The following is a 16,654-nucleotide window of genomic DNA, read 5'->3' as shown; positions in this document are numbered from 1 at the left end:
ATAGGGAGGAAGGACTGGAAGGTCAAAGAGAGAACTTGACCCATTCAAAGCTGGCTGCAGAGCCATTCCATAAAGCCCAGATTTCTGACACCAGCTCAGGGATCCTCTGCTCAGATCTGGCCCTCACCAACTTCTCTGAGCTGGTAGCCCAAGTAAGGCAGTTGCTAAGGAGGAGTAAAATCCTGCCTTGGACAAAGGACAACCTCTCTGAGACGGTTTCCCCCATCTGGAAAATCGAAACCTCAATATCACAGGGTGGTTGTGAAAATTTTGTCAGTCCTGATATAATGCCTGCCACATGGTAGGTACTTTTTAAATGCTAGTTTCCCCTCTCCTGCAGATCCTTCATATTAAAGCAATAAACCTCTTCAGGGTGGTCAGGCCCCAAATTCATTTTTGGAATTTGAAATAGCTTTGGTGTGTCCTCCAGGCCAGGCCCTCTGTATGCTGCCAGCTGGCCCTGGGTATAGAGCTGGCTTCAACCTCTTGATGCTGCCCTGTTTCTCTGAGACCCTGGACTGCTGCCTGAAGGCAGAGGCCCCTAGAGACTTTGGGTCGCGGCATCCCCTGAGTAGACCACACTCAAGGGCACGACTGTCTCTGAATGAATTTCTCAGGGTCATATAATTTCTAGGAGGGCCCTCCAGATGGCATTTAGGTCAGCTCTTTCTCCTTCCCTATTTTATGGCTGGGGAAACTGAGGCCCAGACTGGGTAAAAAGCGGGACTGGGTCAAGGACAGGTAGGTCTTGTTAGTACCAAGCCCTACCTGCTGCCCTGCCCTGGCATACTACCAGCTAGCATTCTGCTCTGCACCAGGCATGGCACCATCCCCATGTTACAGGTTAAAGGCTGAGTAACTAGTATGCGGTCATAGGATTTGAAGTCAGGCCCACGGCTGAAGACAGGCTTTCCCACCATGCCCAGTAGCCCCCCGGAGCTGGCCCAGAAGGCACTCGGGAACTCTCAGACTCGAGGCGGAGGGCCTCCTCACCCACAGACTGCCCGGATTGCTCTGCCCATCCTGCGGCCCCGCGGCCCCTCCGGGACACACCTGTTGGAGGCCTTCTTGTTGGGCCCCTCCAGGTCGTGCTTCCGGCCCAGGAAGCCCTCCATCTGCACGCTGTGCCCGCGGTCCCGCTGGGCTGGCAGCGTCGTAGGCTCGTCGCCCTCGCTCAGCGGTGTGTCGAGGACCTTGAAGAGGGGCTCTGTGGAGGGCCTCTCGTCTGTGCTGGATTTCTCCTCCTGCCCGTCCTCGTGGGGCCCTGGCGGGGGTGGCGGCTGCAGGTCCTGGGGCCACGGCCTCTCTTCTTCCCCCTGCTCCAGGGCATATGGGAGGAGCGCATCTTGCTGAGGGCCCAGACCCGGGATGGACACTTCTCGGCAGAACAGGGGAGGTCAGCAGGCCTCACCTTGTGCCCTCCCCGACCCACCCTGGCCCTCCCCCGACCTGCTGTGGGTGTCTACCTGGCCTGCTTCCCCAAACTGTCCCCCTCTCCAACCTCAATAGGAGCAGAAGTTCCTTAGAGTGAGCTGAAGGGGCTGGGCCAGGGGCTTGCCCACAGGATTTGAACCCATGTCTCCTGCATAGGCAGGTGAGTGGCTTTTACACGGAGCCACCAGGGAAACCCAGACCCTCCCAGCTCATGGGAGGGATAACTGGTCCTACCCCCTTCATTTGGTGGGGATTTGCTGGAGGAAGGCAGTGGTTCCTAACCCCGGCTGCCTTTAACAATCACCTTGAGAGCTTTAACAAAACATGTGCAGGACGCATCCTCAGGATGCTGAGTTAACTCGCTTGGAGTGGGGTCTGCACATTGGTATTTCTTAACAAGCTTTTCATGCGCTCAAGTGCTGATGGAGATTCACCACCTAAGGAGTCAATGCCCCAGGGAAAGGCTGTGGCTTTTGCCTCCTTGCACCTCCCCATGGAAGGCACAAAACTAAGATCAGGGCATCTGGTCCCATCACTTCATGGCAAATAGATGGGGAAACAGTGACAGACTTTTTCGAGCTCCAAAATCACTGCAGACAGTGATTGCAGCGATGAAATTAAAAGACGCTTGCTCCTTGGAAGAAAAGCTATGACCAACCTAGACAGCATATTAAAGAGCAGAGACATTACTTTGCCAACAAAGGTCCATCTAGTCAAAACTATGATTTTTCTAGTAGTCGTGTAAGGATGTAAGAGTTAGACTATAAAGAAAGCTGAGTGCTGAAGAATTGATGCCTTTGAATTGTGGTGTTGGAGAAGACTCTTGAGAGTCCCTTGGACAGCAAGGCTATCCAACCAGTCCATCCTAAAAGAAATCAGTCCTGAATATTCATTGGAAGGACTGATGTTGAAGCTGAAACTCCAATACTTTGGCCACCTGATGCAAAGAACTGACTCTTTGGAAAAGACCCTGATGCTGGGAAAGATTGAAGGCAGGAAGAGAAGGGGACGAGAGAGGATGAGATTGTTGGATGGCATCACCAACTCAATGGACATGAGTTTGAGTAAACTCCAGGAGTTGGTGATGGATAGGGAGGCCTGGCGTGCTGTAGTCCACGGGGTCACAGAGAGTCAGATGCGACTGAGCAACTGAACTGAACTGAACTAAATGGAAGGCAGGATGCTCCCAGCCCCCAGCCAAGCCAAGTGAGGGGCCTCTAGTGCAGCCATGGGCTGTATGTCAGGTGCCTATGAGAAGGGGGAGCAGACTCTTGTCCCCTGGCTGGGTAGCTCCTTATGCAGAGCCTTGCTGATCCACTTTCGTGCCACCACACAAGTGGTGGACAGATTGAGAGAGCAAGGGGCAGCCTGCTTTCGAGTGCAGCACAAGAATGCCAGCTGGGACAGGAATGGGTGGGTCTTCTATGTGCCAAGTAAGTGCCCAGGAAGGCAGCCTAGCTAGAGACATCTGGCCAGAACTGCCTCAAAGGTCTGATTGCTGAAGACCTTACAGCACCAGGTGGGAAGGATCTTGTAGCCCCCAAGCAGGCGGTATATGGACAACCTGAAGGACCAAGGCCATTGACAGCCCAGGAGGGCCAGAGCCACATCAGGCAGTAAGGAGACACTGCCCTCTTTTCTACTCCCTGTCCCAACTGAAGATGGAGGCCCAGGAGAGTGCTGGGGAGGAGCCAGGAAAGAGCAGACCCTGTGCTCCCCACTGTGGGTCCTTCAGACCTTGGATCAAATCCAAAATAGAGAAATGGAGAATGAAAGGAGTTGGGTACCATTTTGGACATCAGATCGAAGCTTCAAACTGAAAGAGACTGATTGGGCTTTTTAACAGTTAAAAATGATCAATGTCTGCCAGAGCTGGCAGTAAGGAATGGGAAGTGAAGGTTCAGTGGAGATGTTTGACGGCAGTGGTTGGAAGAAAGGTAAAGCTGGTCATGTTTGTATCCCCTAAGTTAGGACTAGTCAACAAACTAATCTGGGGTTCCCTAAGATCCCATTTAAAGAAAGGAATAATATGGCTGGAAAAGGTTGAAAATCACTACTCTAGTCTAACACCTTCAATCCATGAGACAATCTGAGCTCAGACGTTAAGTGACTTACCCAGGGTCACACAGCTTTCGTTTCCAGTTAAGAGCATGCATTGAAGAATTGGGCAAGCCTGACTTTTTATCACGTCCTCAGGGTTCTCATCTTTTCCTTGTCTTAGAGCCTCTTGAGAGTTGTGGCTGGGCCACACCCATCTTTATGCATCTTGCAGGATTTATATGTTTTGAGTGTTGGCAATGAGCCGGAATTGACCACAAGGATCTGGAGGCCCTAAGGCCTTGCCTGGATCATCCTCCAGCAGGGAGGAAGGGCGGGAGTGGTGGGTTGAGCCTGGGAGCCTGGGTTCTGTGGACCCAATCAGGCCAACCCTCTGACAGGCATAGAGGTCGGGGAGGTAGTGAAGCCTTTCACCCTCCCTCTCCAGCTGGCCTCTCTGCCCCTCCTGGCAATGGGCCAGGCCCTCTGGCACTCCCTCGTGGCTCATGGAAGATGCCCTGGCAGATGCTGGGAGGAAAACCCAGCAGAACCTCTCAGCCTTGTTCACCCCCTCACTCAGCCTTTACCCTCCCGGGACTGGTTTTACTACAGGCTTGTGTATCCACATTTTCTTCCTATACTTTCATTTCCATGCTCCTTTCCTTTTGGGAACTCTCCTCTGAAAACACGTATTTCCAGGACTGCCTCCCGACTTAATTTCACCTTTCTTCTGTTTCCTCCTGATGGGTGCTTGATCCACATCCCCCGGCAGGGACAGTCAGAGGCCATGGCCAGTGTGATCAAAAGCGGCCAGGTTGTGGGTGGGCTTTGGAAAATAGGGGTTTTCTGATGTATGCAAAGATTTCTTCTGTTCTCTTGACTGTTCACATAGAGACAATTTAAAATACATCTTCGCCCCTCTACCCTGAAGGCTAAAGCCAGAGGAGGAGAGAGCCAAGAATGAGGGTGGGAGGTGGAGGGGTCTGGTGGCAGCTGCTCCTTTCAGATCCAGGGCTTCTCTCCCTCCTGGGCTGGGGGAAGGGACACAGGAGAAAGACAGGGGCATGGCTTGGGCAAAAGGGTCCTCCTTTTATAGTCTCCAGGGGTAAATATGTTTTGTGCCATCTTCTAAGAGAGCAGGGGAGGCACTTCTCCTGCTGTCCCAGGAACCATATTGCGCTCTGATACAGATTCTGCAGGCAGAGGGATCAGTGGACAGCAGATACCAGGAGGGGGTGCTGGCTACGTGTGTGCTGTAGGGACAGGCAGCTTCTATTAAAAGGGCCTGAATAGCTGAGACAATCTGACTCCCTTCTATCCTCTGTGATAGGTGGCAGAAGGCAGGCGTGCTGCTCCGGCCCTTCGGGCATCAGGAGGCTGCATAGATTCCACCTGAAGGATAGCCCAGCCTAGAGCCCTTGTCCAGAGGAGCTGGGGAGGGCACTCTGAAAAAAGGAGGACTCAGCCACTTGGGAGAAACTCTGGGTGTTGGGTCAGGATGGATGGAGAGTTTAGACCATGAGTGGGAGTAAGAGCAGGAGAGAGAAGGGCCCGAGATGGCGCCTGGAATAAGCCTGGAGCTTCTGTTCTCTGATTTGGGGGCCCAGGGGACTGGTGGGTGGGTAGGACTCGTCTGAGCTAGGTGTGTGCGCTGGCTGCTGGGATCAAAGCGTCGGAGGGGGGTAGGGGACAGGCAGCCTTGGCTGCTGGGGGACCATCAGGGGAGGAAAGGACATGGACAGGAGAACATTTTAGGACCTCACAGGACTGTAATCAGACAAGGAGAGGCCTGAGCTCCTGACGGGCAGGGCGTGGCCACCTCAGAGTCTTTGCAGAGTCTTGGACGCTTGACTTTTTAGGGTCCTGTCTTGCTAGGAAGCTGACTTGGGCGGGGGAACGCAGGCAGATGTCTCCCCGCCAGAGGACTTTCAAGAAGGTGAAAGGGATGGGGGACAGGGTGGGTCCAACCCCTTGGTTGAAGGTGTAGTTCCAGACCCAGCCAGCAGGTGGCATAAGGGGGCCAGCACACAGACAACTAGTCTCCAGCCAGGGAGAAAAACCACCTGGGGTGTGACCACAGGGTCGCAGGTGTTCTACAAGATGCTCAGTGATCCCAGATGCATGAACAAGCAAGGAAACGCAAGTGAACTTCTCTCTGAAGGAAATGCAGGTAAGTGAGAAACGGGGTATGAGGATGCATCCCAAAGACTATTCGACCTTAGCTGTGAGAGGTCTTACCCACTTACCTCACAGCAAGAACTGAGCTTCGAGTGTGTGTAGCGGGTCTCCAGGGAGGGGCGCTGCAGGAAGGCTGGTTTGGGAGGGTTTTGGCAACGAATGTTAGAATTCTTATGGGGGACGTTTAAGAGATGAAGGACTGTGGTGAGAGATGGAGAAAAGAATGAAGGGAAAATGAAGGCAGTCACCTACCAGGTGTCCTCCCTACATTCTTTCTTCCTATCCTCACACCCTTTCTGAGAGGTGGGTGTCACTATGGCTGTTTCATAGATGAGGGAAACTGAGGGTCAGGGAGAATGAGTAACAGGCCCAGAGTCACACAACTACTGAGTGAAATGAGGATGCAGTGGTCTGGTCCCAAACCCTGAGCTCTTCCCACTAAATCCTGCTGCGAGAGACGGGGAGGCACTGCTGCTCAGGAAAAAGGGTCTATCCAACGGGGTGCATGGTCTAAAAGGGGGAGTCTGTGGGGTTATACTTTATTCTGATCATCAAAAAAATAAAAAAAATAAAAAAAAATAAAAGGGGGAGTCTGGCTTACAGAAGAAGCATGGCTGACGGGCCGAGGCAGTGGGACTGTGTCACAGCCATGCCGAAACGGGCCAGAAGAGGGGCTGGAGGCCACACAAAACCTATGGTTGAATGCCTTAGGCAACCAGATAGCCCCGTGAGGCGATCGGGTAGGGGAAGTTGGCCACTTCGGCAGCCGAGAACTTCTTCCTTCCCTAAATGTCTGCGGTCTGGGCTTTCATTGTCTGGGTGAGAAGGCTCTCAGCAGACGGGCTGGGAAGGCTGTTCAAAAGACACTTGTTTGCAAGAGAAGAGTTGAGAGCAGCCAGAGAGACGGGAATGGAGGGTGGGCAGAGGCAAATGCCGGAGGAGGGGACAGAGCTGTTTCTAAACAGAGGGAAACACGCGGGAAGAGCTGAGGCCGGCCAGGTGGGGAGTCCTCCAGGTTGGGGGCTGAGGGGAGAAGCTCTCATGAGGAGTGGCTCAGCCCTGTGCCCCGGGGGCCAACTGTTAGAATTCTTCTGGAGGATGTTTAAGAGATGAAATGAGATGGCTGGATGGCATCACCGACTCCATGGACATGAGTTTGAGTAAACTCCGGGAGTTGGTGATGGACAGGGAGGCCTGGCGTGCTGCAGTCCATGGGGTCGCAGAGTCGGACACGACTGAGCAACTGAACTGAGAGATGAACGACTGCGGTGAGAGTCCAGTCACTGGAAACCAGGGAAGACAAGGGAGGGATGCAGAGCAGAAGGCCACCAGGTGAAGCCAGGGGGGCAGAGGGGAGTGCGCAGGGTCCCCTTGGACAGGGAAGGTCTCCCCCATGATCATCCTGGGGGAGAGAACGAGGCTTCCTCAGGGGCTGTCTTCGCCATTCCTACAACCAAAAGGAAGCCATTGACCCCCCCATCTGGATCTGACACCCAGCGGTCAAGTTGGCAACTTCCAACCCCATTTCTGAGATGCCTTCAGTGTTAACTGAGTCCCATGCTGGGTCTATCAGGATCTGGGATGCTCTGAAATGTGGACTGGCAGACAAACTTAGGGGCTGCCTTTGAGCAGCAGGGACGGGAAGATCACGCCCAACCTCAGCATAGAGAGTGGGGCACACCCAGCCTCGGACAGATGTCCAGAAAGAGCCTAGAGCCAGTTTCCCCGGAGTGCCAGGGCGTGGTGCCAGGCTGTAGGCAGACACAGCCCTGCCATGCTGATTCAGGCATTCTGGGGAGACAGACACACCCAGGTTCGTGGGAAAACTGACATTCTTTCCAGACCGGGTCTGCTCATTACGGACAAACACACCATTTGCCTTCGCTGCAAAAATGCCTGAACCAGCAGCTCAGTTTGGCCTCAGAGTGGGAGGGGAGAAATGATCCGGTAGAAAGGATGGAGGGAGCTTGCTCAGGCAAGAAGAAACACAGCTGCTGCGTCCACACCCACATCCCTTCCCTCTAAGGACGTCAGAGTCTGGCCCTCTGGCAGCTGATTAAAGCTCTAGGCTGCCTGCCGTGGAGGCTGGTGCTGGGGGCTGGAGGTGGGGGGTGCGGGGGTTGGGTACTGCCGAGGTGGTGACAGCAGCTGGAGCCGCCAGGCACTGGCGGAAAGGTGAACTGCTGCAATCCAGTGCCCACTCAGCCCCGGGATGCTACCCCTCATGTTCGAAAGTGCCGGTAGCTTGCCTGAAGTCACATCAACCTCTAAAGCTCTGGAAGGGAGAGACAAGGGACCTGGGGGTCTGGACCCTCCTATTCATCCCAGATGAGTTGGCGAGTCTTCCCTTGGGGAAGCCAGCTGCAGGCAGTCTTGGAAGGTCATGGGGAAGAGTGATGTCTATGAGCTGCGCTTGGCTAAGAGAGTTTTCCCTGACAACCTGATGAAGGCCTGATAATGAAACGCATCCAGGCAGTTGCTTTCTGGAGCGGCCTGGCCCCAGAGTTCCTGCACCACAGAGGAATCCAGCCTGGAGGCTCAGAGTAAGACAGGGCACATTTGCCCCAAAACAGTGAACCCCGAAGGCAGATTCTTTCTTGCTGTGGCAGCCCTCTAGAAGCACCAACCCTTTTCAGGGTCCTCGCTCCTCATTACAGCAGCTCCACTGGGAGAGTTCCTAGAGCAGGCCTTGCTTCCCTCTCGAAGCCAGGAGACAGGCACAGGGCACAGAGGAGGCTCCGGGGCTGGGGGCCCCCAAGCCTGGGTTGGCTCAGATCCTCTGCAATACCATTTCTTCTCCATAAATCAACCTCAGCATCTCACCACAAATGTTACTCTGAGGATTCCGAGGTAGCCAGAGCCAAGCATATGAGGATGCTTAGCAGGACCTCCAAGCCCTCCCCAGAGCTGCACCCAGGGTGAAGGGGAGACATATAAAGTGGAGGGTGTCGTGGGGGGAGCCTCAGCCTGCGGCCAGGTCCCCTGCTACCTGGGGCTACCCTGGGGCTCTGCTACCCCAGAGCCACCTTCAGGGCCCTGGACTTGGCAGGAGCAGAGGTTCAACCCTGCCTTCCTCTTTTCCCCAGGCAACCAAGGAAAACACCCTAGCCCTTTGCCATCTCTTCCCATCTCCAGCCTCACACCAGTTGGCACCTGACCACTGAACCAGGTTCCTCAGAGCTGAGAACACCATGAAAGTGGGGGAAATCCTTCTCTCCCAACCCTCCCTTTATTTAGGTACATGGTTCACATACAGGAATATCCTGGACTTTCTGTAATCCTGCAGAGAGAGCTCTATAAAGGGCAAGGTTAGGGGGTTTGTCTAAAATCTTGCATGACATTGCTACAATGAAGGACTAGAACCCAATGTCCAGACTTCCAAAATTTCACTCCAGGAATTTTGCCATTTGTGAAAACTTGTTTCTTCTTGGTCCCACGCACTCCCGCATACTTACCTGTAGAATGATTTTTTTTTCCCCTTTAAATCAGAACATGCTCTAACATGGAAAGCTAGGAGGTGATGGAGGCAATGGATTGTACGATGATGATATGCTTGAGGGAAAAACTGAATGCGTGGAAAAGTGTTCCAGCCCCTGCCCGTGTGTGTGTGTGTGTGTGCACACACCCGGGCACACACCAGGGAAGCGAGGAGCAGGCAGGGCTGGCAGGGTGCTCACCGTGGGCTGTGCAGCAGTCCAGACAGGGGTTCAGGTGCCTGGTCTGCTCCCCCAAGCAGGAAGCCGGCATGCACTAGTGATGGGTTTCACGGGAAGCCGCAGTGCACACATGTATCCCACAGGGCCCCGACACCAGAGCACACACAGCACGGATCTATCCCACAGGGCCCCGACACCAGAGCACACACAGCACGGATCTGTCCCACAGGGCCCCGACAGCAGACCACAGAGACAGGACAGTGTGACAGCCAGGCCCAGCCCGAGAGAAGACTCAGCAGACCTTCCTTCAGCTGGCCTTCCTGGGAGGGGCCTGTGGCTTCTGGAAAGGTTTTCCAACCTGCATGGGACTCTTTCTCCACTCTTCTCATGTCAAAGAACAAGGGGGTATCCCACTCTCCCCCCTGGAGTTCCGTGGATCCTCATGAAAACTCAACAAAGGGCTGGGAAAGGAGAAGCAGCAGGAAATCTGTTTGCTTGAGGCCTTGGGCCTGGTGTTCATTTGATTGGCCATCTGGTCTCTTCCTGGTAGCGTGCACAGGCCACTTGCCCCATCTGGCAGGGTGGCTGGCTCTCTGGAAAGGGTCTCAAGTGTGGGCTCACTTCCTTCTTCCAGAGAGACTCTCAGGTCCAAGCAGGTTTTATTCCCCCCAAATCCAGCGGCATTCAGGTGTGGGATGGAGGCAGCTCTGATGCACATGTAATTACATTTGCACAGACGTACGTGACACAGACAATGGATGGATCACTCAGGCGGTCACAAAGGAACCCGCAGACCTGGGACACCACTGCACGCAGACACACGGGGACGCACAGCTGAAGCACAGGTGGCAGGAAGTCACAGCCCCAGTGTCTGCAGTCCGTGCCAGCCCCCACCAGAGTTCTCTCTCCTTCCAGTGGGGCTGTCTCTGGGAAAGGTGGGGGGGGGGGGGCGCAGGGCGAAGTTCACCGGAGACCCCCACACTGCCACAATGAGATCTTCAGAGGGAACTCCTGGGAGAGATCCTCCAGCGGGAGCCCAGGAATGCCCTCTGCTGGACATGGTGGGCTGGTGCAGCTCAGAAAGGGAGGCCTCTGGTGGGGCTGGAGGCAGCTCAGAGTGTGTGCGTGTCTGTGGTGGGTGGGTGTGTGTGTGTGTGTGTGTGTGTCTCAGAAGTGTGGGAAGGGCTGAAATCTAGATCAGACCGGGATTCTGCACAGGATATGCATTTTTCTGGGGTTGATGTCGTACCAGAAATTTCCACCAAGAACTCCTAAAGGTTCAGGCAAGCTCAACTGGGTACCTGCACAGGTGGTGGACATGCAGCAGCAAAGCCATGCAAGGCACATGCTGGGTTCTTGCTTTCTTCTCAGTCAGCGGCTCCCAGGACATTGCCCCAAAACTGGGGTCACAGCCTCCCAGACTTCCTGCATAGATCTCCCGGGTCCTTTCAGCTAAAGGATCTATGCCAGGCAAGGCCCTGAAGATATCTGGGCCTTGGGTACCCCCTCCTCCCCATCCTCCCTTCTACAAGTTGGAAACCTCTAGGCAGAATACCTGGGGGTCTCTTTTCCTCCTGAAGGGCCCCCTCAAGTCTGTTCTTGCCTCAGAATCATCTCTGTCTCCAGCTCACTGACCCACAGGCATCAGGCCAGGAAGGTGCAAAGTGGGGAGGGGCCTCTGTTGCCATGGAAGGAGTCTACTCGAGGGTGAACGTGCCCACTTCACTCCCCTAAATGCCACGGTTGGGGCAGGGAGACCACACGGTCCATTTGTGAGTATGTGTGTATGTGGATGTGTGCGTGTGCAGGGGGTACTGAGTTAGGGATGGTGTCAGGGGGGAAAGGACAGTGTATAAAAGGGGATCATCCCTGCTGTATCAACTGTTCCCCCTGATGGAGATGGGGATGTGTTTATATAACAAAATTTATTAGACCAGATAAAACCAAACTAAGAGAGTCATGTCAGTGGGCTGGCATGTCAGGTTCTTCTTGATTGAGGGGAGGAGGGGAATTATTCTAGAAATTAAGAAAAGCTAAGTAAAAAAGGAAGAGTGGTGGAAGGATTCTGAGGGGGTGGAAGTGTGCCCATCCTGGCCTTCTGCCCCCACAGAGCCTAGTCGGGACGATGGGTGTCTGGCAGCAATGACTCCCAGGAACTAGACAAACGGGACAGGGAACTGACCGGGGATGTTCTCTCAGTGGTGGCTCGGTGGGGACCTCGGGGAGCCTCCCCTGCTGTCTCGCCTTCCTCCTCTTGAAGCCTATGGAAAACAATGTCCCGCTTCAGAAATGAGCACCTCTCGGAGGCCGGAGCCCATCTCCAAGGCCTGGCTTCCCACTTCCTCCCCAGAAAACACAAGCCAAGTCTGCAGCCTGGCAGATGCTCCACAATCTGCAAAGTGAGGGCAGATGCTTCAGAAAAGGCTGGTTCCAGGCAGCCTGGCCTCTGGAACACGTGTTCAACTGGTTCCCAGAGCAGGGGGGCGACGGTGCAGCAGCCATGGCCCACCCGCCTCATCCTTCTCCCATGAGGACTGCAGGACACCCAGGACTGGGGGGAAATGAAGTCTCTTCTCTGCCTTTAAGCTCCAGGCACTCTGGATTTCTCTGACCAGTGGCCCCAGGTGTGAGAGGTCACATGTGGTGTGTCAAAACGTCAGGGGGCCTGTTTCAAGTGGAAGCATCATCCTCCCCCTCCCCCTCGCCCCCCCTCAGCAGAGTGCTCCAGCCAGTCCTCTCCACACTCACCCAGGCTCCTCCTCAGTTCTCTCCGGGGTCTGGCGCTCTTTGAGCTCAAGCTAGGGAAAGAAAAGGCCAAGGAGTCAGAGCAGCCATGAGGGGAACCAGCTCGGAGACAGCCTTCCTCGAAAGAGGCTCCCTGTACCCGACATATGTGATGTTCATTCCTTCCAGAATCGGCCCCTCTTGTCTCTTGCCTTCAAAAATCCATCCTTCCTCCTACTCGTGTTTCCTTCCCACTCTCCCTACTTGCTCAGCCTTTACACTGCCCACAGGTCCCCCAAAACCGCCTAAGAACTCTCGACTGGAGGGACTCCCAAGGCATGGCTGTCCACCGCTCTGGGTCACCCCCCTGCCCCCCACTTACCGTGGTGGGCTTTTCTAGGGCAGCGAAGCGCTCTTCCCAGCTGGCCGCGGATTTCTCAAAAGCCTCATGCCTCTTGATGAGCTTTTCCACGCTGTCCACCGTGTGTCCATAGTCCCGGCTGGCCAGGTAGGGCTCCTGGGCGATCAGCCACGCTTCGGCCACGGAGGCATCCCGGAAAAACTGACACACCTCCAGCACTGCCGAGACAAGGCCCGGGGTCCGTGAGCGCCCCCCGGACCTAGGGAGCCTGGGGAGGTCCGCGCACAGACAGACGTGGAGCCGGGCTGTCTTCCCAGGCTGTCTCCCTCCCTCACAGACATGCACAAGTGGTCATGGGAGAGACCAGGTCCTTGTGCAGCCTCAATCTGAGTGGTGGGCTCTCCCCGCCTCTCTGGGCTCCAGCCGCAGGGGACAGAGCCGCTTCTGTGCAGCACACGCCGCAGGTCAAGCACCTGGGATGCACTAGGGCCTTACCCCGACCCCTGGAGAGGCCACAGCTCTATGGGGACACCCGTCCAGCAGGAGGCGGGGGCGGGGGCAGAGAGTGGACAGGAAGCGGGTGCTGGCTGTCAGAGGTGGGCTTCCAGCAGCATGTCTCCTGGGTCTTCTCCGTGGGCCCCCAGAGGCCCCCGGCCCTGAGTTCTGCCGATGGGTGGTGCTGCGGGGTGGGGTGGGGTCTTCTCCTCCACCGCCTTGACATCACCCCTCCCTGCACCCACCCCTCCCCGACTGCCTGGCTCCCAGGCTTCACTCACACATGCGGAGCCGCTCCCAGCGGGCCTCCCACTTCTCCTTCATCTCCTCCCTCCTGGACACCACCTGCTCCAGCTTCTCCCTGATCTGCGGGGAGGAAGGGAAGGTGGCTCAGGCTTTGGTAGGTAACCCTTCCTGCCACCGTTGGAGGTGGTGTGCGGAAGGGCCCTGCAAAGCCGGCTGGCCTTGGTCACACCGCCCTGGCTTCAAGACTTGGCCCTGCCAGCTGTGTAGCCTTGGCCACATCACTTAACCTCTCTGAGGTTAACATGTGCCTCACCCAGGAAGTGGGGGTCGCCAAGCCCAAAGCACACACACACGGGAGGGTTTAGGAGGGTCATGAGCCCACTCTCCCTTTGAAGCGGCCAGCTCCTTGAATGGGTTTGGTGAGGCTGTAAATCCCTGGGCCGGCACAGAGCCCCAGTGCTCCTGGGGCAAAAGAAAGATGAGCCTCCATGGCCCACAGGCTCCCTCCCAGGAAGCTGTCTGGCCCGGCAGGAGCGGAGGCGAGAACAGGAGAGAACCCGTGTCCGTCCTGCCAGCCCACCTCGTCCGAGGCCTGGTGCTGCCTCTGCAGGAGGGACTCGCCGAGCTCCAGGCAGGTGCTGAAGTTCTTGCTGCGGGTCTCTATCTCCGCCCGGATGCCCTGGTGATACTTCATGAGGAGTTCCACTGAGGAGACGTCCCTGGGGGGCAGGGTTGGGAGTTTGGTGAAAAGGGAGACTCGGGGTGACTCTGGCCCACCTGACACCAAGTCCCATCTGCCTGGGAGTCTGACCCCACTCCCTCCTCTCTCTCTGGACAGCTGGGACATCCTGCCAGCTGCCCGGTCCAGCAGGAACACTGAGGCCCTAGTATCCTCCCTCGGCCAGTGGTCAGGACATGGTCAGGGGTGCAGCAACCACACACACACACACACACACACACACACACACACACACACACGCACGCACGCACGCACAAAGGAATGTTACATTTGGCAATAGAGAGGAATGAAGTACTGATACATGCTACATGGATGAACCTTGGAAAGACTGTGGACAGTGAAAGAAGCCAGTCCCAAAGGACCACACATTCTATGATCCCACTCATGTGCAAAGTCTACAATAGGCAAATTTAGATACACAAAGCAGATTAGAGGTTGCCAAGGGCTACAAAGAGATAGGAGTGGCGGTGATGACTGCTAAGGGGTACCGGGCTTCTTTTTGAGGCGATGAAAATATCCTAAACTTACACTGGGGTGATGGTCGTCCAACTGTGACTATGCAAAACAAACACTGCCTGGCACAGTCTAAGTGGCTGAATTGCACGGCATGTGAATGATAAGCTCAACCAAGATGTTAAATATAAAAGTCTGACCACCAGGACAGGCGCCCTAGAGGCAGGGGGCCAGAGACAGGCACAAAGTGTGTAGTGAATTCTGATCCCGGCCAACTGCCCACATATCTGCCTCTACCTCTCACAGGCAATGAGCTCCTTTCCTGAAATTTAAGAAAATGGTCCTCATAAGCCCATGCCAGGGGGAGAGTGACCACTTCTGGACCTGCCCAGCTTTTGATGTATAAACTGCTTATTTTCACTGACAACCATGGCCACTGCGCCCCATGATAGAATCTGAATGACAGATGTGTTTCTCAGCACTCTCAGGATTCCCTTTACTCTGCAATGGTCAGTCCTTCCAGTAGCAGCTGAGCCACTAAGATTCTGCCTGGACCCAGCCTCAGGTGCCCCTTGGGGATTCCTGCGTGCCCACAGTCTGGGACGTCTCTCCAGGATGGGCCCTCAGAGCAGCATCCCGGTTCGCCAGCCTCTGGGACAAACTGGTCCAGGGGTGGGGATGCCGCTCTCACCTGGGCTTCTCCTGGGTCTCAATCTGCCGGATGATGCTGTCCATCCAGGAGAGGAGGTCTCGGACCATGCTGAAGAAGCGGAATTTGTCTGCCGTGTCCACCAGCTGGGTGCGGCGCCCAGCACAGGCATCGAGCAGCGCCTGCCACGCGGCAGACACTTCCTGCTCCTTGTTCTGGATGATGTCTGCCTTCTCCCCAGCATATGCCGTTTGCAGACGGGCGGCCACGTCCTGGAACTGCTGTACCTGTGATGGGGCAAAACTGACTGTTGTTCCCCGGGCTGACATGTCTTGGGCCTAGGATGGATGAGAGTGTCTGCTTCCTCTGGGTCTCCCTTCCGAGGACGGTGCTGGAGGCTCCCCACTTCTGGGTGCTGGAGAGAAGGCTCCCTGCCCTGGCATCTCTGATGACCCAAACTGCCCTTTGGGCTCTGATGAGGATTTGAGAGTGAGAGGGGCTCTGTGCCCTTTGATGTGTGATTATGAGAGTAATTATATACTGGGCACTGCTCTAAGCACATTTTATGACTCTCTCAGTCTTTATAACAATCTCATCAAAGAGGTACCGCTCTTATCCCTGTTTCTGAAACAAGGAAACTGGGCCTCAGGGAGGCTCATGACTGGCCCGAGGTCACTCGCTCTCAGAGAGGGTGCAGCTGGGACTGGAGGTGCCTCTCGACTCCCTGTTCCAGATCCTTCTTCGTGATGTCATCCACTGTTCGAGGCAGGCCCCAGGGCAGTGAAGCCTCACTCCCAAGACCCTGGTGGGGCTGTACGTGCCTCAAGGGCTCCGGCATCCCCAAGGCACCTCCAGCTGGATGACAAATCCCTAGGCTGTCCCCTTCTTGGTGACCCAGGGACCCTGCCTATTAATACTTTGGTGCTTTTTCCTGAAATCCCACTGCTTCGGTGCAGGACTACAAGTGAGTCCAGCTCTCAAGTGAGTCCAGCTCTCCCTGTTCCACTGGAAGCCCAGTGAGTACCCCCAAAGAGACTGAGCTCCCCCTCAACCTTCTCATCACCCTGGACTTTGCAGAACCTTATGGGCCTATAGAAGTGCCTTAGGGGGCACCCCGTGATGGGAAGGGGAAGTCTAGGCTGATCTCGGGCCCCCCTCCAGCTCCCACTTGGAAAGGCTAAACAGCCCCATGGCTAAGGGTTCAGAGTCTACAGCCAGACTGCCAGGATCTGAATCTTGGCTCCACTGCTTAGCTGCATGTTTCCAGGCAACTTAATTACCCTTCTATACCCTGCTTTCCTCATCTAGAAAAGGCAGAAGACATTACTCCCTTCCTCAGAGTGTGGCTGAGTGTATTGCTTAGAACAGTACCTGGTGCTAGAAAAGTGCTACATGTGGACTCACTAATGATTCTGTAACACTCTGACAACCAGATAAATTGCATTTTAAGGTACTTTGCATTGGGTTTTGGGAAAGGCTCAGTTTAAAGTGAAAGTGTTAGCCGCTCAGTCATGTCTGACTCATTGCGACCCCATGGACTGTAGCCTGCCAGGCTCTCTGTCCATGGGATTCTCCAGGCAAGAATACTGGAGTGGGTAGCCATTCCCTTCTCTAGGAGATCTTCCTGACCCAGGGATCAAACCCAGGTCTCCCACATTGCAGGCAGACTCTTCACCGTCTGA

General features: G+C 55.3%; 1 protein-coding gene across 1 annotated transcript in view; it reads right to left on the bottom strand.

The window, feature by feature from the left end:
- SPTB (spectrin beta, erythrocytic) overlaps positions 1 to 16,654 on the bottom strand; it is a 130,589-nt gene that overhangs the window by 5,376 nt on the left and 108,559 nt on the right. The window contains exons 27-33 of the mRNA XM_043918935.1: positions 15,015 to 15,259; positions 13,712 to 13,850; positions 13,167 to 13,251; positions 12,412 to 12,608; positions 12,054 to 12,103; positions 11,488 to 11,566; positions 1,054 to 1,316 (exon numbers count right to left, since the gene is read on the bottom strand). Of these exons, the coding sequence (XP_043774870.1) occupies positions 1,054 to 1,316; positions 11,488 to 11,566; positions 12,054 to 12,103; positions 12,412 to 12,608; positions 13,167 to 13,251; positions 13,712 to 13,850; positions 15,015 to 15,259 (1,058 nt within the window). The remainder of the gene's footprint in view (positions 1 to 1,053; positions 1,317 to 11,487; positions 11,567 to 12,053; positions 12,104 to 12,411; positions 12,609 to 13,166; positions 13,252 to 13,711; positions 13,851 to 15,014; positions 15,260 to 16,654) is intronic.

The sequence above is a fragment of the Cervus elaphus genome, chromosome 12 (assembly GCF_910594005.1).
Source record: "Cervus elaphus chromosome 12, mCerEla1.1, whole genome shotgun sequence".
NCBI lineage: Eukaryota > Metazoa > Chordata > Mammalia > Artiodactyla > Cervidae > Cervus > Cervus elaphus.
The sequence above is the reverse complement of the archived record's forward strand: the minus strand, read 5'-3'. Positions and strand labels throughout refer to the sequence as shown.